This window comes from Paramacrobiotus metropolitanus, unplaced genomic scaffold (assembly GCF_019649055.1).
Source record: "Paramacrobiotus metropolitanus isolate TYO unplaced genomic scaffold, Prichtersi_v1.0 Parri_scaffold0000045, whole genome shotgun sequence".
Taxonomy (NCBI): domain Eukaryota; kingdom Metazoa; phylum Tardigrada; class Eutardigrada; order Parachela; family Macrobiotidae; genus Paramacrobiotus; species Paramacrobiotus metropolitanus.
Window position 1 is genome coordinate 456644 of NW_026570265.1, and position 21858 is coordinate 478501.

The window sequence follows — 21858 nt, forward strand, 5'->3', positions numbered from 1 at the left end:
CAGTCTTCGGATTTCAAACCGATGTGGAGAGCTGAAAATTATTCTACAGGTAATTACGAGTACTTCTGAACCGCACGCTCAGTTTTCGCACAAGCTTGTTTCTGGAACTGAACTGGTTTGAAAACAATAAAATTTTAAAAAGAAAAAATGAGTGCGTAATTCGTAAGAATTCAACAGAAGCGGATTTGTGTCCATTCATTTAACATTCATATCATTTTATTTTACTCTGTAATCAGCGAATTCTCTACTCAGTTCAAATTACTTTCTCATCGTAAAAAGGATTGTACAGCGTAGCTTTTGTAACAAAACAGGAATTTCTCACGCAGATCGTATTTACAGTCACAGTGACTGTACAATACTTTATTTTAAACTAAAAGAACAGCATTAATACACCCATCATTTTCGGGATTATTCGTAACCTGAGCATACTTTCCCCAGACGACCTTTCCGCCTTGCGTTACGAGACCCAGTTCGCTAACGTTCACTTCTATCACCGTACCCTTGGTGATTACACCTAGAGACGTATACATAGGTGAGCTAGGATTCTTTTTCACGCCAATTATGGGCAACTGGAAAGTGGCTTTCAGTTCTGGATGCGTAACGTGCGCTTTCTTAAAGCGAAGAGCCATCGGTCGGATAAATCGTTCGTATTTCGGAGGCTTGCGCGTAAATCCTTCTCCCACATAACACACCTGCGAATAGCCCAACAAATGAAAAACGTTTAAATACAGTACTCATTACATTGTACGAGTACAGTACAGTACAGTACTCATTATATTATATTATACAGTACTCATTACATTACTCGTACATAATTAACCTGTTGATTGACATTTGACAGTAAAATCTTAAAGATTTTAAATAATACAGATTTTAAATAATATTCACTGTTTCTCACCAGAACCCAAATTTAATACGACAACCCCAGTCTCCAATGACAATCGTGATATGAGTCGGCGAGCAAAGCCGCAAACATACAGCATACTTTTGATAAATTCCGAATCCGCACTACAGCGTATCAAGCATACCTTAGTGACCATTCTCTTCCATGATTTCTTCTTAGACTTTCCACTCTTTAGAACCTTGAAAACTTCCGCTTCGCTGACAGCCTTGACTTGAGGAATGGGGACAGTCCATTTTCCGGCTTTTTCTTTCCGTTTCTGCTTGATCATATTGGACAGAACCTTGGCTCGGCTCTGTGTCTCACGGTCCAACAAGTAGGCCGGAACGGCACCTTCCTGCACCGGTGCATCCTTCTGCTTGGTTTCGCGTTCCTCATGCAATTTAATGGTCTTTTTCATCTGAACTTTCTCGTGATGCCGTTGTTTATTGTAGATCTTGGCCTTAATGCCGCGCAAAGACTGAGCTTTGCTGGCCTGTTCATGAGGCGCTCGAGCCTCCCGCTTGCGCTTCTTTTCATGATAATCCAATCGCCTACCATGGCGCTTCTGTGCGAGCTCGATGTGCTCGTTCTGCGGCATGCTGCCCACCGCCGACCTCGGTCGATCTTCAAATTACTGTATCCAAATGGCAAAAACAGCACCTGAATGCAGACCTCGTTAAACTTACTACAAGTAGATGGACCCAGCAAATAAAAATTTAAGTGTCTTATGGTTGGAATTTCACTGCCCCCGTGGACTTCAGGTTGAATATTCTCAAATATTTAATTGCATACCTTCCCAGTCTCCCAGATAAACAATCACTCGTTAAAGCAGTATATCGGAAAACCCGAATAAGTTCGCCGAAAGCGTGTGGATGACAACTCCTGCAGTCTTATCGGGTCGAAGAGCAGCAGCAATATGTCCTCTAGCAACTTGGCATCAAAAGTTCAAGAGGCAAAGGGGGCCACAGTAAATAGAGGTCGGAAGAATTGGTATTTAAATCTAAGGTGTTGAAAACGGAGATCTTCCGCGTCTTCCGACCAAAATACACAAAACTGCACGGAGTGAAGTAGAGAATTAATTTTGACTTGCGGAAAGCTCACGTCAATTATATAGCCATTGAGTTAACCGCCTTCCGTAAGCGGCTGCTGTTTACTTTTTATCATTGTCGCTTCAAAAGTAAGTACGAGATGAAATGAAATTACCAAATGAAATTTTTGATAAGTACTTAATTTACTTAAATTTTTATTTACAATGCTTTTCTTTTTTTCAAGAATAATTGTTGGATATTTCTTTCTCTGTTGAGTCTGTTCTGTTAAATAGTTTTGAATACTGTTTTCAAGAAGTGTACGTATAATTTCACGACTCATTTACTGAGTCTGTACTTGCTGAGACTATTCAAAATTCCTTTTGTTTTCTTGAGTCGTAACAGGGGAAGAACATCCCGTCACAACCGGTGCAATATGAATGAAACACCACAGGGAATGGTCCAGCTGCTTGAAAGGGAAGATTCGAACAGTTTTCAGTCGCAGGCACAGCCAGCGAATGATCCAGTGGAGTCCACGATGAAAAAAATCACGATAAGTGTTGGCGATGCAGGAACATTGCATGTGTGGAACCATGATGGTGACTTTTCCTTACAATTAGCTACCGTATCTTTTACGCTCTGTGTTTTTCTTATAATGGACCCGTTATAATATAATGGACCCGTTATATTTATCAGAAGCTTTCTTTTCAGACGTGATTATGATGCAGAAGAAATACCATGTCATGGGAAACGCTGTTGGATGCTTTGCCAAAACTCCTTTGCAGGACGTCTTCACATCTCTGCCTGTACGTTTAACATCTGCTGAAGCCGCATATCTACGTGATATAAGAGCCGCAAGATTCGTGAGGGAAGCTGAATTAACAGCGGCGCCCACAGAAGCCCAGGCAGAATTATTTCACGCACACCGACAACGGCAGTACATTGATCAGGTAAGTTATTTATTTTGGTGGTTTACATTTTCTGTAAGGCATATGTTATAGTTCAGTTGTTTTTGCTATGGTTCTTATTATCAGCCTAAAATTTTATCATTGGTTCGCGAAGATATCATTTTGTCGGTCTTCATTTTTCGCCGCTTAGGTTGAATCTTAAATTCTTAATCGTAGTTCACTTTATGAAATTTGTATGTGTCTTTTCATAGGTTTTTGTTTTAGGTTCAAATACTCGCACAAAATCGTATAGCCGAAATCGAGTCAAAACGGGATAAAATATTTGCTGGCAAAATCTCTAAAATGCGAGCAGATGCACTGGCTAAGGGAATCACGCTACCGGCTGATGAGGAGGAAATTTGGAAAATAATGCGAGATGAACTGCTTAGTCGACCAGTTACGCACGACGGACATGTCAAACTGGAATTACCTTTACGGTCGTGGAGGACCGGCATGCAGATGTTAAAATTGCCGGAATGCGAATTTTCGTATCCCGAATCCCATGAAGAGAAAATCTACTATGCGGCTTATTTTAAGTTGATGCTGGCGGGATTTTGGACAACATCGGGAGTGAAATATGGTGGTGATCTTTTGCTTTATGAAGGTAAATACAATTTTTGTGTTTGAACTTTGCATTAGGATTTGTAATTTTTTTATGATTTTATTTCTAACTGCCACGTGTACAAATACTGTGATTTCACTCCACTGGCTCAAGTGTGCAGATATTGTAATCTTACTTCATTGGCTCAAAATTTTTCAATAGGATGAGTTTTTCTAGCTATTTTCTTTGTTGTGGGGCCATGACCATTATCGTTATCCATCGCTTCATTTACGTATAGGATACCTACCTACGTCCATGAGATTCACTGTGCTGTACAGTGTCTGTGTAGATATTAGATACTTTTATAGTTCAGAAACAGTTTTGAAATTTCAGGTGATGTTCACGTAAAGCATTCGGTGTGCATTGTAAAAATTGTGGAAGATAGCAAGGAGACATCACTGGAAGAGATTTTACGACTGGGACGAGTGGCTACATCATGTCATAAAGCCGTGCTTTGGGCATCAGTTGATAACAATTACGACGTTAATTTTACATGCAGCAAATGGGCACTGATGAAATGAGAACCGATGCACCTTCACTTATCGATGTATCGACTTTCACAGCTTACCTACCTGATACAAAAAATCTGTGATAATCTCTGTTGTTTTGATAATAAAAACACTGGGAAATCTTTTGGTAGATTAAATATCTTACGTCATAGTTTCCACATGACCAACTGCAAGAGCAAAACTGTTGGGAGTTGCAACCACTACATTGAGTCTGTGCCACAATCCAAGTACAAATACAAAAATAGTCCATTTTAAAAATTTGAAAGCTTTCGGCTTAATAGATGTACGGTACTTTGAGGCAGGATAAAAACACCGACATCATGCAAAAGGCAGTGCACGATACGCAATTTGTTTGGAGATATGGCTGCGAAAAAGCTTACTAGAAATTCCAAGACGAGTTGTTCGTCGGGCTTGATCTGTCGAACGTTGTGCTGCAGAGCGCTTATACGCGCAATTATGCCTAACATTGCGCCAACTTTAATAATACGGGAAAGGCGATATAGTATTTCTCTGCACTTTCTCTGCCATGGTGGTTTCCAGGAATCCCTAAAAAAAGCATGTGAAATGTGCACGAATTTTACAGAAACAGAAAAACAGCTCTGCAAACCTTCACAGCAGTGCCGACACCATGGACATCCAATAAAAACGTGTCATGGCCATACAACGAAGGCAACTCGTAATACGTAGTCGGTGTCCCATTTTCAACCAGTTGATGTGCCAGCTCCCGTTGTTGCCAAACCGGAAACAGTGCATCTGTCACTACGCCGATAATTAGTGTGGGCACTTTGATCCGTGCAAGATCTGCATTGGACAGCTCAAATAAATCCATGGCCTTGGAAATGTACAACAATGTATTCGGATCCAGCATGGACGCGCCACGTTCGCCTTGGTGGTCGATGTACTGCTCAATCAAGAAAGTCGGACATAAACTGATCGTTGCTCCTTCAATCATTTTTCTCCCGAAGCGCTGACGCCATTCCGGCCCGCTGCGATAACTGATTGTTGCAATCTCGCGAGCAGTTTTCATACCGTGAAACGGCAACTGATTTCCTGGAAATCAACCATAATAAGAAAATTACGAAGATTTTATAAGTCAAACTACTGACTACTACTTTTATAAGTCAAACTACTCAGTATTATGTGCGCATTAGAGCGTTCTGGTGGCACTTAATCTTGTGTAAAGTTACTAAAGCTGTAAACGCGGTACATGAAACACTTTTCCCAAATTATTTTGTTCAGTGTGATTAACGACTATTGATGACTATCTGTGTCTATTACGTGAATAAATTAACTGTACGGGTAACATCATGGGTAATTTGCAATAAATATTTACCGTAATAAAAACCGTTGTTCCAATTAGGATCCGTCATAATACACCGTCGCTGTAGATAGCGTGTGGCGATGCTGGCAGGATACGAATACTGACAAGCGGAAATGCTGATCAATCGGCCCATCCGTTCCGGATATAAAACAGCCGCTTGTGCCGAACACATTCCGCCCAGTGACGATCCCACACAGGCGTGCAGCTTCTCAATCCCCAAAAAATCCAACAGGTGGAATTGGGCGCGCACTAAATCCTGCACACTTAGAACCGGAAACGTCGTGCCGTACGGTTTACCCGTCAGAGGATTCTTACTGGATGGACCAGTCGATCCGTAGCAACTGCCGATGTGATTAGCGCAAATCACAAAATACTTAGATGTGTTCACAGCGTTTTCTGGTCCAATAAATTCCTCCCACCAGCCCGGCTGCTGATTAGCGGAATGGCTGCGCGCGTGCGAACTGGCCGATAGGCCGGTGAAAATCAGAATTGCATTGGAGCGGTCAGGGTTCAATTCGCCCCATGTCTCGTAAGCTATCTGCAGCTGCGGAATAACGCCTTGGTTGTACTGGAAATTGAAAGGCTCCGAGTGACGAAAGACTTGGTAACCACTAACGATTTTCTCATAGTTAGGCTCTGGTCCCTGAACGTTTCTGAAAAGCGTGCACCGATCGGAGTAGGATCAATGTACTGTATTTCACTCAAAGATGGTACTTACTTCGATAGCGTACAGGGGAATTCGGACACATTCCCACGAAAGATCTGAGCTTCTTCTAGCTCTGTCTTGGGCTGGCTTGAGCTGTGCCTCTTTGGCACGATGGTATAATTCAGTTTCTTCCCAGATACTGGCCACAAGCTTCGGGTAAACAGCGATGTCCAAGATGGCTGTGACAAGAGTTGTGTTACAACATAAGAACTCCTGGTAGATGCCATCATAGATGTAGCTTTTACGACAGCGAAAGCGACTATCTCGTTAAGAAGGCTAAACACTGATTTTATGTATTTAACAAATAGTTTTTCCTGGCTGGCTCGCCTTCGCCTTCGTTAAAGATCTGAACATCCACACACGAATGAGGAAACAGTGTCGGTTGGAACTGACAGAACGTTTTCAAATGCCATCAGTAGTAACGAGTACTACGAGTGCACAATAATATTATTGTGCACTCGTACTACTTGTTAATTAATTTTGTCCTTTTTGTGGGACCGGAAACAGCTGATCAGTGATCACAGACTACGACTTCCGTGTAGTGGCCCCCAACAGGCGGTAACCATGTGGCAGAATTTCTTATATTTCCGATTTGCTTCGCTTCGCAGAAGTGGCAAAAGTGAAAAGACTAATAAGTATAGCTCGTTTGTCAGTAAAGTATTTTTGGGTTTTGTTTCATATTTTGTTCGTAGTTTGTGGTGGGTTTTTGTTTTTTTCTGGGTTGTGGCGCATCGGATTTTAGTGCATTTCGTTCTTGCAAGAACACTCTGAAGCTGCCCTCGTGATTGTGACCATCTCATGTAGCGTCGGTCGCTGTTTCCGATGATCTGAAAGTGGATTGTTATCGTTGTGTTGCGATCTTAGAATTAGAACATGGAACACCAGCAGACAACATTGCGTGATCCGCCATCTGTGAAGCCCTCGTCCATGTCATTCCATAGAGTAACTGTTCCCCGTGACGGAAAAGTCCTCGTTCACAACGCTCAGTCGGTTGCACCTGGCGAAATCCTCGGATTTTGTGGGGCTTGTGTTAAGGGACTGTCAGGAACCTGGGTGGAGAGCCGGGTAATTCGCTCGGCCCTGCTGGGAACAGTTACTGTCAACTCTCGCCAAAACGAAAACGAACGCGTAATCGAAATTAACGTGTCCCGACGAACTGCTGAAACCTCAAGCATTAACCAGCCTTCCTTAGCTTTTGGTAGGTGTTTGTCATTGTGTGCACAGTTTACTGTTACATTTAATTTACGATTAGTAATGTAACAATGTTCGCTGTTATTTAAAATTTACAGTTAGTGATTTTTTAAACTATTTTCTTCATATTTGTATTCAGTTTAGCCATAAACAAGCAACTCCAGATGCACCCGCAAGTTTTATCTTTAAATTATAATGAAGTGCATTCTGTGCATAAAAATTTTAATTGTCTTCGCGTTTTGTCCGATTATTTTTACTGTTTTCAGTGTTTTGATTAGGTTTTCTTATCCTTGATTTGGATTTTTGCGTTCTTGCAGGTTTTGAACGTTGGTTCAGTGGTAGTTTGTCACGTCATTGTAATTTGTTAATCCTGCGTTTTAGGTGAAATTGTGATTGCGGAAGTTATGTCGGTGGATGTGTTGGAAGTGCATTGCATGATTCGAGTCGTCGGTGGTAAAGTGCTCGACAATCCTATATCGGCAGTTATGCACATGGAAAATATCGAGCCTCTTAATCCACACCTGGTGGAATTGGAAGACCAGTTCGGCGCCAGAGATCTCATATTGGCCCGCATCATGACACTTGATTCGCCCGTTCATTTGGATGTGGCTGGGGATTCCAAACTAGGTGTTGTCACCTCGTTTGGTCCAACCGGATGTCAGATGATCCCAGTTGGCGCGCACGAAATGATATGTCCGGATACATTTCGCAAATTTCACAAGCGACTTTCTACCGCAGTTTTACCTGTTGTGCTACCAGCAAGGAAATAAATCAGCTTCGGTTGTTTGCAAAGTACGTAATATAACTGACAAACGCTTTAATACCGAAATTTTTTGCCTGTTCTGACATTCACTTGTAAAGCTCAAGCTGATATAATATTATATTATCTCTTTGTGGAATTTTCAACATGGATCAAAAGAAATTCAGAACAACTTAACAATAAATTGTTAAAAACAGAAAACCGTACAAAACCGTATTTAGAAAAGTAAAAAAACAATGTCAAGGCACAAAAGGATAGTAATGTGGCCAAATGCAACGCTGAAGACGCCACATTACTCATTAAAATAAAAGTTCACATGATGATCTGTGGTTCTGTAACGGAAGTTTTAATTTCTTTGTGTGGCAAGACGAAGCCTCCATTGAGGTACAGTTCATCCTTAACGTTGACATCCTCTCCAAGAACACACACATTTTCCATGCGCACCCACCGTCCAATATCGCAGTTCCATCCAATTATACAATCATTGAGCATAGAATAGGCTTTGATTTTACTACCTCCTAAAATTGTAGATCGATGTATTCGCACACCATCCTCAATCGTAACTTTGGGCCCGATCACAACATTCGGTCCGATGCGACAGTTCTGGCCAATTTTCGCGGTTTCATGCTAAAAAATCCCAATGAACATATTTCTGTTTTTGGTCATTCTTTCGCCACAATTATGCCATGGATGTCTCATGCAAATTTACCACCAAAACATTTCCGACAAACTGCGACCCGCTGGTAAGGCTTCCTTTATCTTTTTGACTAAGGGAATTCAGATAAAGGCACATTCCTGTGAGGAAATCTTTTGGTTGCCCAATGTCCATCCAATAACCTGTCAAGAACACGACAAAAAAAATATACTTGTTGCCGCCGTTGGCAAAATTAATTAGGTATTCTAATTCGATGCCGGTAGCCAGTTCTTCAAGCATTGCACCTTTTAATTCCATTGCGTACAACTGGCCTTCCTGTGCCATATTAGGAAACACGTCTTTTTCAATGGACGTCGGCTGCAGTTGTATCCGTTTAAGAATGCCCGGGCTGAAGATATACATTCCAGCGTTGATTTTATTGGATACATACTCCTGAGGTTTCTCCACGAAACTTCCAATTCTGCCCACTTCATCGTAAATAACTACTCCGTATTTCGACGGCTCCGCAACTGTTGTCACCTATAACAGTATCCTTATCAAACACTACATTTACAGTACACTAATACCGCACAGATGAAAAAAATTAGTAACAAACACGACAAAATACCAGATTTTCGAGTACATTGCGCCGACAACTGTTTTCGCTAGTCTTGTGCAACTGATAAAATATTGACACTGACAGTTAAACTTCAAAGTACAAAAACTTTAGAAATAATCCGCAAGACCGCAACGTCCAACTTCAGTGGAATTCACTCTTTCTGCTCACCACTATCGTTCCCTCCTTTCCGTGATTTTTATGAAACTGTATCATATCTTTAAAGGGAAAGTCACAGATGACATCGCTGTTTAGGACGAAGAACAAGTCGGCATCGCCGAGGTACTGACTGGCCAGAGCAATAGGCCCACCAGTTCCCAAAGGCTCCTCTTCCAGGGAATAAGTTATCTGAATTCCCAGCTGCAAAAATAATAACATTTAGATACTCGCTCCCTTTAACACTGTATGCCAGCGGGCAAGGTAATAGCTCACGAAAGGCTACTTAGTTTGCTTATTTTTTTACAACTCAACAAGTGTTATAATATTACGCAGTTGAGCTCTCTCAATCGTTAACACTTCTTATGTTTCTTACCTTGTTACCTAGTTCCGACAACTCCTTCTCCATCATCTCCGCGCGATAGCTCACGGCAAGAATAATATGGGTAACCCCAGCCTGAAACAACTTCGCTGTACGTTCGTCATAAATTGATCGCTGGTTCTGATCATCTTAAGAAAAGTACATTTCGTCATACCTCGTGTAGGGCTTGAATCTGATGATAGAGCATGGGCTTGTTGCAAAATTCCACCAGAGGCTTTGGTCGGCTGAGAGTAAGTGGACGAAGGCGTGTTCCATAGCCGCCAACTAATATCAGAGCCTTCATGTTCAAGAATCGGCAATCAAAACAAGAGTGACAAGACCCAACACAAGAGTGACAAGACCCAATAATCGTTCAGTACATATGCAAATCGAGGCAAATTAGTGGTCTCAGAAGTCCACCTGTCCGGGTTACAAATTCATAACACAGTAAGTAATACGGTAATACCATACAACCTTGGGAAACTCTTTACAAGCTTACAGAGTATGTGCTGCTGCAAATCTGCAGTAACAATATTGAAACGCAATCGCAATCTAAATTAGAAGAATACTGAAAATACTTCAATTCATCGTCAATACAATACGACATCTACGAATAGATTTCAAATTTCAATGTACAATACAATGTTTTTGTTTTGCAAACCAAGACACGTCTACTTTCCACGTCACACAGCATTCAACAAATGCGGTTGCATTTATTCAACCGGTGCTGCCAGCCTACCACGTTACACGATATGTACAAGTATACAATTGTAGATATATATAATGTATGTACTGTACGTACTATGAATTTCTCTGAAATATTACAGTATTGGATTAATTTTAGATCAGTTAATAATGACGTGTGAAAAGTATCGCTTCACCGAATACACTTCAAATAAAAATTTGTCAAGTCCCAATTAACTGACCAGTGAATCAATATTACAACTGTACTTGGTACAGAGTGCAGTACTGCAGAATCAGATACTGGTATTATAGACTCAAAGGCCTTGTCCCGAATTCAAAGCGAATCTCGTTATGGTACGGTTGCTCAACCGCACGAGGTGGCTGTATGCAGTGGCCACGCCTACAGATACGGTACGCGAAGCCACCTCGCGAGGTGGAGTTGCTGTATCGCAACGAGATTCGCTTTGAATTCGGGACGAGGCCTAACTGTCTAACAGAGTAGTACTCGACTACTCGTATAATATCGAATAGATAGTAATTACTAAATTAGTAACCTTAAGTACTCGTAACAATATTATTTATTGTATTGTATTTGTGGGGAGTTTAAAGTAAATAAAAGTAACTTCGGGCGTTAAAAAGTTGGTTTTTCAGAATAGGATGAGGTTTTTTTAAAGAAACGCTCCATACAGTTTCAGTCATTTTAACTAAACACAGCTTTGGGTTCGAATAAAACTTCTCAAAAGTCTGCCTGAATTGTTATTACTTCCGCAAAATTTCAGTAAGCAATTTTAACATTTTAAAACAACCTAACCAAAGGACTATCCAAAAATTCAAAACCAAAAGGATTAGTTGCAGTTCAAAAGACAATTTAGTGGCAAATGATATAAAATGAAATCGGCAAACATTTTGCCGGAAACGTGTAAAAGTCTGCACTCCGCAGTGACGTCATGCGCTATGCCTCTGCTACCGTGGCCGAATCAGAGGTTCCCATGGTTCTTTAATGCTACCATAGAAGTTAGACTGTTGACTGCTGAAAAGCATTGGTAATAAGAAATTTCAAAATTAAATTGTACATTTTTGTGTAGCCATTTTTGAGTTTGTGGCACTTTCCATTGTTACTTGCTGCTTGTACTTATAAAAATTTTGTCGCACCACTTATACCCTTAACGTATTACATACTGCAGCTGCAGTCCAACCGCAGTAAGTCATAATAAATTTGAATTTCAATTATTCACCTACAAAACATTCATGTGAACAGTACTATGTGAACATTCGCATAGTACTCAAGAGGAGTACTATGCGAATGTGCGATTACTGAAGCACAACTAAACTTACTAAAGTCATGGTAATTAATTTGAATTACGTAAGATTTGGCAGACCGCGATAGAGCCTTTTCTTTTGCAGATGGCGATTTTTCAGAAGCTGTTCGATTTGGTCTACATGGATTATGAAGGCCAGCGAACATCTGAATGGCTGTATCAGCGCATTGTCCTGGTTTTCGCCGTTGTCGGTTTCGTCGTGGGGTATTATTTCCAGATGTTCTCCTATACAGTGGGCTCCCTGGGCTTGGGCAGTGTGGTGGCGACACTGGTTTGCGGTCTACCATGGCCTTGCTATCGCAAGCATCCACTCAAATGGCAGCCAGTTTCCGATAGTGCAGCCGCTGATACAGTACCAGCGACTACGAGCTCTCATGGCGAAGGCAAGAAACGCAAGAATAAATAGTGTAATTTACTCATGGATTTTGAATCTGCTAAAGATGCGCATTCCTGATACGCAATAGCGGATGGTTATCCACTTTGCAAATGTCACTTGAATTATCTTTATTCCCTGTATTTTTGTTTTCGCGAAGAGGGTTGCACTTTCAAATGTTTAACAATATCTGACCTGATCTTGAAAGGAGCATGTGAAAATCTAACTGATTATTGCTCGTGTTATTCCGTGAAAAACGTTTTTTTCGTTTTCCGCTGGCTTTTGTATGGCCGCTTGCAGGTTATGATTAGAACTTAGAAATATAACAAACATTTGAATGCTCAGTCACGTATCTGCGCCCGTGCTCTCTTTCGAATTTTGCATCACAACAAGGAGTAGAGTACGGCTCAAACGACATAATTCAATCGGGGCAGAAATCTCGGCTTTAAATAATCAACTATATTTACAACGACAAAATAAAAAAAACTATAAATCACAACTCAAAATTACAATCCGGTGCAACTGCACCTGGAGTCTTCTGTGAGTACGGAATAGTTTTATCGTGGACTTTAAAATGGAAAATGACTCGCAATTAGCCACAAAGACCGTTTCGTTTTTCTCATCTTTGGCCTTTCTGAGCGGAGTATTTCGGCTGAGTGGCAGCCTTGGGGAGCCGGTTATCCCGTTCGTACTTGAGAATGTTGATCTCGTCGGTTTTCGTTTGCAACTTTTCGTTCATCGATGCCAAATGTTCGCTCATAAGGCTGATTTGTTCGTTGGTGTGGATCACCGTGGATTCAAACTGCTTTTTTAACTCATCAATGTGGTTTCGCGCCTCCGACAAGCGTTGGTCCACTTTTCTTTTATCATCTTCCACCATTTGCAGCCGCAAATGCAGAGCGGAGCACTAAAACAATTTGAGTCACTAAGAAGAATAAAAATTCCCAGGATCTGCTAACGGCGATCTCGTTCAACAGCACGATGTAAAACACTACTGTAGAGAACAATCCCGATAACTTACTTCCGCCTGAAAATATAACGCCTTTCCATCCGCAAGTTGCAAATCGGATATAAGTGTGTTAATACGCGTTCTTAAACTGCTCTCCACTTGGTTTACGGGTGCTTCCATCTCCGTTGTGCGCGAATCACCGCTATCACTACGTTCCAGGGGAAGTTCAGCTTGACTGCTCGATGACTTCAGGGTTAATATTTGCGCCTTGTACATCCATTCCTCTCTGTCCTAGAATGAAAACATTTTTATGCTTAACTAATAACGTCCCAGTTATTGACCATATACACGAACCTGCTGCAGCTTAACCAGCTGCTCTTTTTGCGAGTCGATCTAAAAAATAAAGGCAGGACACACTTTATTAATTAAACCATGAATAACTTTGTAAGATTTTCAGGGATTTCTTTACCTGTTCCGAAAGACTTTTTATGAACAGGGATTGTTGAGCAACATCTGTATTATTCTGAAAAAGGAATTGAAAAGCGGTTACATTCTGCTGTATAAAAGTAACAAAGCAATGTCATGCATGAAATTTTCAAAAAGAAAGTTCTAACCTTCTGCAAACTGTCTATGTCGTTTTTCGCTTTCTCCAGTTCTGATTTTAGAATAGAATTTTCCTGCAAGAAAACCAGTTAGTATGGTAAAAAAATTTCTAAATGGTCAGAATTCGTAAGTCATGTCTCACCGTTCTTAAATCGAATACACTTCCTTTATGCTCGGACACCTAAAAATAATAAAAAAAAGTGTGCCACTCCAAAACGGCATAATCTTTTTGTTGTAATGTTTTCAAGAACTACAGCGTTTTAAATACGAAGTTTCGATTTTCTACCCCAAGAAAGGCCACGAAAATGTTTACCTCCTTCCTCCAGGCGGCTTCGCATTCGGCTTTGACGCGATTTTCTACTTCTTGGAACATCTCCTTATACTCGGTCAGCTGGTTAACTGCGTTTTTCTCAGCCACGGCGGCATCTCTCAATTTCGACTCCAATTCATTAACTCGCGTTTCCATCTCGGTTTGAACGGAATTTAGCTACATATAAAGCAGACACTGATTCTATGCCACAAATTCCATTCTTTCACAGCGCTATGGCTGCACCGGTTCGCGTAACATGACACCAACCTTGCTCGACAAATGCGCATTAATTTCCACCAACTGCACAAAATCGGCATTCAGCTCCGTGCTCGAAGATGCGACGCTTGGTTGTGCAGGTTCTTTTCTTCTGCTCTGCAAGTATTCCAAGAATAAGAAAAGACACTCCAGGAGTGCGCATCAACAAAACGTGTATTTACAGATTTGCTTTTCGTGTCCCGTTCCATGAGGTCCTTTTGGAGGATGACTAAACGAGTCTGCATCTGTCCATTCAAAAAGCGTATACTTTCTGTCTCCTGTTCCAGCCTACGAATAGCTTGGTCCTTTTGACGCATCTGACTCTGCAACAAAAAACTCTCAGGAAAACCAGAAGCGTAGAAACCATTTAAAAATGCTGATTTTAAATTATATTAAAACAGTCAAATAAGAAAATAATTTTTGAATTTTGAGTTAAAGTGCTTAACGCTAAAAATTCTTACTACCTTCAACTCTGCAGTGTTGTTCTTTTCCTCCACAACCACATTTTTAAGCACCGCTAACTGACTTCGAACCTGAAATCAACGAAAAAAATGACTGATAGCAAAATATCACACCAGCATAATTACGGTACTACCATTAAAAAGACTACTGTAACTGCTACGCGATTGCTGTAACAAGCAAACCTTGGCATGTTCCGCTAGCAGTCGATTGTGCTTCTGTTCCAAAGTTTCGCCTCCTGGAGACGAATTCGTGCTTTTCACATCATCATTCTCCATGTTGACTGCAATCTCGCAAGATATTTCCAAGACTCGTACCAACAAAAGAACTTAACAATTACCAATACCGTAATTACTTATGAAAACTACGTGGCGCTAGAAAATTTGGCGTCCACTACTGCTATGATTTACGTTTTATTTGCAAAAACTTTTAACAAGTTATTTCTGTCAGCCAAAATAACTTGCAGCAACCAAAGAGGCTGAGACCGTGGTGATAACGCTTAGCGCTCGGCGTGATGCACCTGTACCTCCGAACTTATGGTAACGTTGAGGCTGAGTCCACCAGGTTGCACAGGAAACGTCACCATGCACTCAATTGTTTCATCTCCATTCTCTCGCAAAAAGTTTTCTGCGTAGCAAAATAGAAAATTAAACTGTTTAATTGTGAATAAAAATTTGCATTCAGCTTTCGTTTTCTTCCAAGTTTTGGCAGGTAAAAGGGTTAAAATTCTGATATTGTGGATTGTTCATTGTTTGTTCCCACGGGAGAAGATTCTGTTCGTTCGTGATTCCTGACTTCCTTCGTGCTGGGACTGAATCTAGAACGAACCGAAAGCTCACGGTTCTCGGTGTCTGAGCTTCTTTCACTGGAACTATAATGGTAAGCCGCAAAATACGAAGTTGTCGGATACACGAGACAGACACAGAAGAACGGAAGATAAACAGAAACCGCATCCGCTTTCGTGGTGATTATGGTTTCCAGCTGGATTACGGTTAAACCGCGGAGAACTATGCCAACCTTGCGCAGCAAATCCGATCCGGCTGCCATGTAATGCTCCAACTTTTGTTGCAGTATTATCAGGATAATTACGAGCAACGCGGCGGGGGTCGTCGCGGGCAGCAGTCCTTCGCCAGTGTGGCGGGCGGCAACCAGGGACGTTATCGAGACCGCAACCGGGACCAGGGTGAGGGTCGCTACAACCAGTACAACGATGATCACTACGGTGGCGATGGAGGCGGCGGTCGAGGCGGCGGCGGCGGGCGTCGGCAGTATCGCGATAATCATCAGCAACACTGGGAGCGTGAACGCGAACCGCTGGAAATCAATGAAGATTCGGACATTCCGGACGAAGTACACCGCTTCTTGCATGACTTAAAGGAAGCGGTTCGTAACCGAGAAACTTCCAAACTGCAGCATCTCTACGAAGCCGAGTACGCCAAATGCACTGTAGCACTGGCTGTGTGCATTTAAGCTGAATGTTTGTTTGTTTCAACAGTTTTCGTGGACTAAGCGAGATATATTACCAGACTCGCGCTTGGCCGCACCCGAAAGTCATCGAAAGCATTATTGGCGATTTGCCTGGTACGTCAGGCATTTTCTGCCGTTTTGCTACCTTCCATCTTGTTTACGAGGGGATTTTTTGCAGAGCGGATATTTATTCTTCTCTACAAGGAACTGTATTTCCGCCACATTTATGAAAGCTCGGTAACACACCAACACAAATAATGTCACTGCATACTGTATTTTTCAACATATGCAAAACTTCGTGTTTATTTAAATATCAGTTTAAAAGCGCATTAAAAAACTTTTGGACCATTTTAAAATCGCGTGACCTTTTTAATTGTTTTGTTCCAGCGTGAAGGTCCATCGATTGATCAGCGTTTCGATTCTTACAGCAACTACTGGCAGATTTTTGATTTGATCTTGAGTAAGTGCTGAAACTTCTCAGCTTCTCTGAGTACTAGTATTGATTACCTAATTGACATTCATTTGTTGTTGGAATTTGCACATTTGGGTCTTTTTGTAATTTGTTGTATCTTTTTTCTGGGGTGACCCGAGTGCATTGTTGCAGATCGAGACGTGCCGCTTGATGTTGGTCTGCCAAACGAATGGGTGTGGGATATGATCGATGAATTTATGTACCAGTTTACGCATTTCTCCACGTACCGAGCTAAAGCAGATCGGATAGGAGAAGAGGAACTCTTGATGCTGAAAGACAATCCCATGGTATATTCTTTAGACTTTGAAACGGGAAAGTAGCATCTTTGAAATTGAGGACTATTGCAGATTTGGAATGTCAACATTGTCATGAATATTTGGCTAAAGCTGGTTGAGAAAAGTCGTATACAAGAGCAGCTGGAAATTTACAACGCTGGCGGTAGGCTTGGTGTGAAGTCTTCTGATCGAAAGATAATGTGGCTTTTCTTACGACAGGGGACCCCACTTCCAAATTTGAGAGCGGAAGTTTTGCCGATCATCCCATGTATAAAATGCTCGGCTATTACAGCTTGATCAGCCTTATGCGACTTCACTGTCTACTGGGCGATTATTATTCGGCTTTGAAAGTTTTGGAAAACGTGGAACTTGGCAAAAAGGTATGACTCGGCGGGATTGAACAGTTGAAGACATTTTTCGCGGCAATACCTGAAATCATAAATTCTGACACAAATCAACCAGTTTGATTTGAAGTCTGTACAGTTGTTATCAAAAATGGAATCGATGTTGTGTGGGTATGATACTTCGATTCTTAACTGTTTTGTTGATGCACGAGCGGACAGATGAAAGTGTGTACTAATTGCTTAAATGAAGGCGCAACCACCTTTTTGGAAGAAATTTCGAAATGGTAAAAAGCTGCAAGGCTAGCGAACAGATTCATAAAATCATATTAATTAGGAATTCGATGTGTCGCACTTTTTTGGAACATGTTTGCGTTCAGCTGTTATTGATTTTCAGCATTTACTGCAAGCATCTGGATTGCAAGCTTGCTTGGTGGCCACCTACTATCATGTTGGAGTTTGTTACATGATGATGCGACGCTATCAGGATGCCATTCGCACATTCTGCGACCTGCTCTTACATCAGCAGCGTGCTACTACTCCCATGATGAACCGTGGAGCTGGCGGCGGCAGCTTGGGTTTGCCGTCCCAGTTTGCTGGTGGTCGGACTTATCAAGTGGACACTTTGGGCAAAACGGTGGATAAGATGTACAATTGCCTCGCGGTGTGCTTAGTCCTCCATCCCATGCATATTGACGAGTCGATCAGCTCGTCTCTGCGCGACAAACTGGGAGACCGTTTAAATAAAGTGCAGAAAGGGTCAGTACATGAAAATTGCTAGAAAATTTTCTTTTTTCCTTCCAAATAACTAAGAAAATGAACAATTTGCAGAGCGGATGAAGATGAATTTGAGAAGTTATTAACTGCGGGTCTGCCAAAATTTATTACACCGGTTACTAATTATGACGATATCCAGCCGAACAGTCTGAAGGTTCGTATTGTCACAAAACGAGACTCCCAAGATTTAAATATTGTTTGCCTTTTTATAGGACTTCCAGATGTATCAGCTCAGCATCCTGAAAAAGGAGTTCAGTGCGCAGACCATGGTTGGCACTATCCAGAGGTAAGAAAGCAAGGATAGCGCTTTCTATCAAGGAACTCAAAAAATGATTTCTTTATGGTTGACAGCTATTTGAAGCTGTACACATCGATGCCGGTAACTAAACTAGCGCGATTTGTGGATTTAAAAGAGGATGACCTGCTCCAGCACTTGTATACGTACAAGGTAAGTTTTTCGTTGACGTCTGTTTTGACGTTACAATTTCGGTGTCAGTATATATCTTTACCAGATTTGAATTGCTTATCTCTTCAGCATAAAATGACGAACATTGTGCACAATCACGGCTCGCCTCTAAATGGAGAACTGAAATGTCGGCCCGAATTGGATTTTTACATTGACAAAGATATGATTTACATTGCCGATACGAAAGTGGCGCCACGCTACGGAGACTTCTTTGTACGGAATATCCAGAAATTTGAAGAGGTAAAAAATAATGCTTATTCGAATACCTCAAATTGTTTCTGACGTTATAAACTTTTACAGCTCACGGAAACTCTAAAAATGATTAAAGTCGGCTCCAAAGAGGGATGATCTACTAGCGCGACTGGAAATTCTTGTTTTTGACATCATTATGCTTTGCTGATGTTCTGTACTTCATTGCTTATTCACTTTTATAACGATTTGTAACTCGTGCAGAACTGAATTTCGTTAGTTTTTATTTATGTGTATTGCAGCGACAGAAAAATAACAAGCCAATCAAAGTCATCTTTTGGATTGGATTTTCTTGAGCCAGCATCGGAAGTGCAGACAATTAAAAGTTGCATGTTCATCTGCGTTAACGTTTAATCTCACAAGAACGATTGCATAGTTATTTTGATATTCATCAGTAGTAAACTCAAAGAAGAACTAATTCTGGCCATTGGAAACCGCAGTTTTGGTGTGGAATACTGCAGCACTTAGGGCCTGGTCTAAATCAGCCAAGAGATCTTCGATATTTTCCAAACCCACAGATAATCTAATCAGGGTATCACTGATGCCCAGCGCTTTGCGCTGATCTTCTGGCACCGAGGCGTGTGTCATGATGCCGGGGTGTTCAGCCAAGCTTTCGTATCCACCAAGGGATTCAGCCAACGTAAAAATCTAGAAAAACCGGTAAGGTTTCATCCAAATCTTTGTTAATGTAACAATAATTATGACGCATTCAGTAAAAACAGATAATTACCAACCTTAATGCCTTTCAAGAATTCCCTGGCTTCTTGCAGACCGCCTTTAATGTAAAATGACAGCATCCCGCTGTATCCTCTGCACTGTCGTTTCATAAGCTCATACTGAGGATGTGATGGTAATCCTGGGTGGACGACTTTTTCCACACAGGGATGTTGCTCAAGGAATTTCGCCACAGCCAAGCCGTTCTTCATATGTTCCTGCATGCGCAGATGCAGCGTTTTCAGTCCGCGTTGTACCATGTAGCAGTCGAAGGGCGAAGGAATGGCTCCGATGGAATTCTGGAGGAATTTCAGCCGTTTGTACAGCTCATCGTCCCGCACAACGACACAACCCTGCAATTCGCACCTCCACGTTATAAAAAAAACAAATAAATGGTGTCCACTTCATAATTCAAAATAGGAAAAGCAATTACATCGAAGCTAATATTTATATCCATGAGGCATGACGGTACCAAAGAGACTGTTTAGTACTTACTGCCATGCTTTATCCCATAAATATTTGCGAGCAAGATCTTAAATCCCGTTTTACAAAGACCGCGCAAATTATGTATTAACCAGCTACTAGTACGTAAATACATTGCTGGTCTCAGATAGTTTTACCGTAATTAAACTTCAAGAACGAAGTTTGGATTTGAATCGATAACCGTACCTGCACCACATCCGTATGCCCGTTCATGTACTTGGTCAGCGAATGATGAACCATATCGGCGCCCAGATCCAGCGGCCGTTGGAAATAGGAGGACATGAAAGTATTGTCCACAACCACAATGATGTCCTTGTTGAACTTCTTCACCACATCCGCCACGCCCTGGATGTCCACCACGCAGAGAGTGGGGTTGGTGGGCGTTTCCAGCCAGACCAGTTTGGTCTTGTCGGTCAGCGCGGCGCGCACCTTATCCAGACTGGTACAGTCGATCAGGTTGACTTTGATGCCACATTTGGAGGCAACCAGTCGGAAGTAGCGATTGCTCCCTCCGTACAAATCGTTCATGCTGATCACTTCGTCACCGGCGTCCAACAGGTGTATCACGTTGGTCATGGCACCCAGTCCGCTGCTGAAGCATAGTGCTGCAACCGGAAAACTCAAAATGCATAACTCGCACAGCATCCATGGATATCAAAATCAAATCAAGTACGTAATAAAATTATGCAAATTATACCTACACAGTCGTACGTCTGTTACTATACATAACACACACACCTGCGAGAGGAGAAACCTGCTCGTAGGTACTTACTAAATTCTACTATCAGTTAGTTGTATTTTAGTGGTTTCAGTGGCTAATACTGGCTATTAGTTTTGGTCAGCTTGCACATAAAAGTTAAAACGGAAGAACTTTTTACTAAATGTAAAAGCAAATTCAGTTTACGCCTCACCATGTTTTCCATTTTCCAATGCCGCGAGCGTTTTCTCTAAGCTGTTGCGCGTTGGGTTTCCACTTCGCGAGTAATCGAAACCGTTAAAAACTCCCGGCTCAGTCTGCTGGAAAGTTGTAGCCAGGGAAATGGGTGTTACAACGGGTCGAAATCCTATAATGCAGTTTAATAAATACCAGTATAAATACCAGTATAATGCTTTGTGTTGCAAATGAATAAACCAAATACAGTAACCATACTTTATACTGACAAGTGAGCTATGCTTCTTCTGCCACGCCGGAGAGCACAATACGTATGTTATAAGTTTACGGTTTCAAACCTCAAAATCATATTTTAAACCTCTACACACTGAAAATCTCATTGTCAGATTTACAGATTAAGTATTTACCATACTGATCGGTCTCAGCTCCCACATGAATCGCGCTGGTAGCAAAATGCGGAAATGGCTGGAATTCCGTGTCGTTGGCGGTAGGAACAACGAATTTGCCATAATTCCCATAGTGGGGATTTACGGAATGATGATTCTGGTGCTCCATTTCCAAGGCGGGTTGCTGTTTTGCGAAGTATGTGGCAGTGGCCGAATGCAGTTGGCGATGATTAACCTTGCGAAGTGCGCGCATCAAGTGCCAAAAAGTGACAACTGCACGCGACTTGCATTCCAGTATATGTAGCTACTTTTTACTTTCAAGTTTTAAGCCTTAATTAAAGCAAAACCAGGCCTAGGCCTGCAGGTGGTGCGTACTGCGTATTACAGTACAAAATATTGCAGCCTATGCCTCTATGGTAGATGAACACTGGTAATCCTTGCACATACTTATTCGTTATCACTTGGCTTTATCGTTTGCGTGGTAATTAATCCGCACTATGTACCCTCAAGGGTAGCCGGGAGCTGACAAATGTGGCTACTGCTGGCTACCGTGGGTTTGTGGTAAGCAAGTAATTACTATCCTTTTTGAGGATCATTTCATTTTGCAGTAAGACGAAGAACAAATAATACGTGAGTAAGTAATACATAATTACTCGTATTATACGTTCACCAAT

At 41.6% G+C, this 21858-nt stretch overlaps 9 protein-coding genes across 11 annotated transcripts; 4 read left to right on the top strand and 5 right to left on the bottom strand.

The window, feature by feature from the left end:
- Positions 1-181: 181 nt before the first annotated feature.
- On the bottom strand, positions 182-1959 carry LOC129591383 (ribosome biogenesis protein NSA2 homolog). Its single transcript, XM_055487021.1, has 3 exons — positions 1676-1959; positions 1029-1543; positions 182-692 (listed from the first exon to the last, which is right to left on the bottom strand). Exons 2-3 carry the CDS (start codon positions 1479-1481, stop codon positions 366-368), a joined length of 780 nt encoding a protein of 259 aa, XP_055342996.1. The 5' UTR covers positions 1482-1543; positions 1676-1959; the 3' UTR covers positions 182-365.
- On the top strand, positions 1698-4093 carry LOC129591382 (tRNA-splicing endonuclease subunit Sen34-like). 2 transcript variants are annotated; one of them, XM_055487019.1, is made up of 5 exons: positions 1698-2060; positions 2305-2507; positions 2620-2858; positions 3081-3459; positions 3790-4093. In XM_055487019.1, the coding sequence occupies exons 2-5, from the start codon at positions 2345-2347 to the stop codon at positions 3975-3977; spliced, it is 969 nt and encodes a 322-aa protein (XP_055342994.1). In that variant the 5' UTR covers positions 1698-2060; positions 2305-2344; the 3' UTR covers positions 3978-4093. The 2 variants fall into 2 exon arrangements, with proteins under 2 accessions (XP_055342994.1, XP_055342995.1); XM_055487020.1 differs by lacking the exon at positions 1698-2060 and adding an exon at positions 2129-2228.
- On the bottom strand, positions 4048-6465 carry LOC129591379 (uncharacterized). Its single transcript, XM_055487016.1, has 4 exons — positions 6005-6465; positions 5299-5939; positions 4573-5015; positions 4048-4511 (listed from the first exon to the last, which is right to left on the bottom strand). The coding sequence occupies exons 1-4, from the start codon at positions 6220-6222 to the stop codon at positions 4443-4445; spliced, it is 1371 nt and encodes a 456-aa protein (XP_055342991.1). The 5' UTR covers positions 6223-6465; the 3' UTR covers positions 4048-4442.
- Positions 6466-6611: 146 nt separating this feature from the next.
- LOC129591384 (uncharacterized) lies at positions 6612-8149 on the top strand. The gene is made up of 2 exons (XM_055487022.1): positions 6612-7190; positions 7565-8149. The coding sequence occupies exons 1-2, from the start codon at positions 6866-6868 to the stop codon at positions 7951-7953; spliced, it is 714 nt and encodes a 237-aa protein (XP_055342997.1). The 5' UTR covers positions 6612-6865; the 3' UTR covers positions 7954-8149.
- Positions 7992-10386, bottom strand: LOC129591380 (mannose-1-phosphate guanyltransferase beta-A-like). Of its 2 annotated transcripts, XM_055487018.1 has the most exons (7): positions 10210-10386; positions 9886-10130; positions 9726-9806; positions 9365-9553; positions 8883-9117; positions 8653-8780; positions 7992-8570 (listed from the first exon to the last, which is right to left on the bottom strand). In XM_055487018.1, exons 2-7 carry the CDS (start codon positions 10012-10014, stop codon positions 8256-8258), a joined length of 1077 nt encoding a protein of 358 aa, XP_055342993.1. In that variant the 5' UTR covers positions 10015-10130; positions 10210-10386; the 3' UTR covers positions 7992-8255. The 2 variants fall into 2 exon arrangements, with proteins under 2 accessions (XP_055342993.1, XP_055342992.1); XM_055487017.1 differs by having other exon boundaries at positions 9886-10386.
- Positions 10387-11736: 1350 nt separating this feature from the next.
- Positions 11737-12119, top strand: LOC129591402 (signal peptidase complex subunit 1-like). Its single transcript, XM_055487038.1, has 2 exons — positions 11737-11757; positions 11799-12119. The coding sequence occupies exons 1-2, from the start codon at positions 11737-11739 to the stop codon at positions 12117-12119; spliced, it is 342 nt and encodes a 113-aa protein (XP_055343013.1).
- A 286-nt stretch (positions 12120-12405) lies between these two features.
- Positions 12406-15078, bottom strand: LOC129591282 (protein phosphatase 1 regulatory subunit 21-like). Its single transcript, XM_055486881.1, has 11 exons — positions 14848-15078; positions 14668-14736; positions 14386-14526; positions 14216-14320; positions 13952-14125; positions 13781-13819; positions 13650-13712; positions 13505-13558; positions 13390-13428; positions 13108-13326; positions 12406-12993 (listed from the first exon to the last, which is right to left on the bottom strand). The coding sequence occupies exons 1-11, from the start codon at positions 14938-14940 to the stop codon at positions 12706-12708; spliced, it is 1284 nt and encodes a 427-aa protein (XP_055342856.1). The 5' UTR covers positions 14941-15078; the 3' UTR covers positions 12406-12705.
- Positions 15079-15273: 195 nt separating this feature from the next.
- On the top strand, positions 15274-19050 carry LOC129591275 (eukaryotic translation initiation factor 3 subunit L-like). Its single transcript, XM_055486873.1, has 14 exons — positions 15274-15541; positions 15734-16092; positions 16158-16243; positions 16308-16366; positions 16517-16589; positions 16734-16888; positions 16949-17039; positions 17096-17256; positions 17615-17976; positions 18049-18148; positions 18207-18280; positions 18346-18442; positions 18530-18700; positions 18761-19050. The coding sequence occupies exons 1-14, from the start codon at positions 15539-15541 to the stop codon at positions 18806-18808; spliced, it is 1839 nt and encodes a 612-aa protein (XP_055342848.1). The 5' UTR covers positions 15274-15538; the 3' UTR covers positions 18809-19050.
- LOC129591279 (cystathionine gamma-lyase-like) lies at positions 18917-21562 on the bottom strand. The gene is made up of 5 exons (XM_055486878.1): positions 21206-21562; positions 20818-20970; positions 20093-20511; positions 19444-19776; positions 18917-19357 (listed from the first exon to the last, which is right to left on the bottom strand). Exons 1-5 carry the CDS (start codon positions 21435-21437, stop codon positions 19124-19126), a joined length of 1371 nt encoding a protein of 456 aa, XP_055342853.1. The 5' UTR covers positions 21438-21562; the 3' UTR covers positions 18917-19123.
- Between the last annotated feature and the right edge of the window lie 296 nt (positions 21563-21858).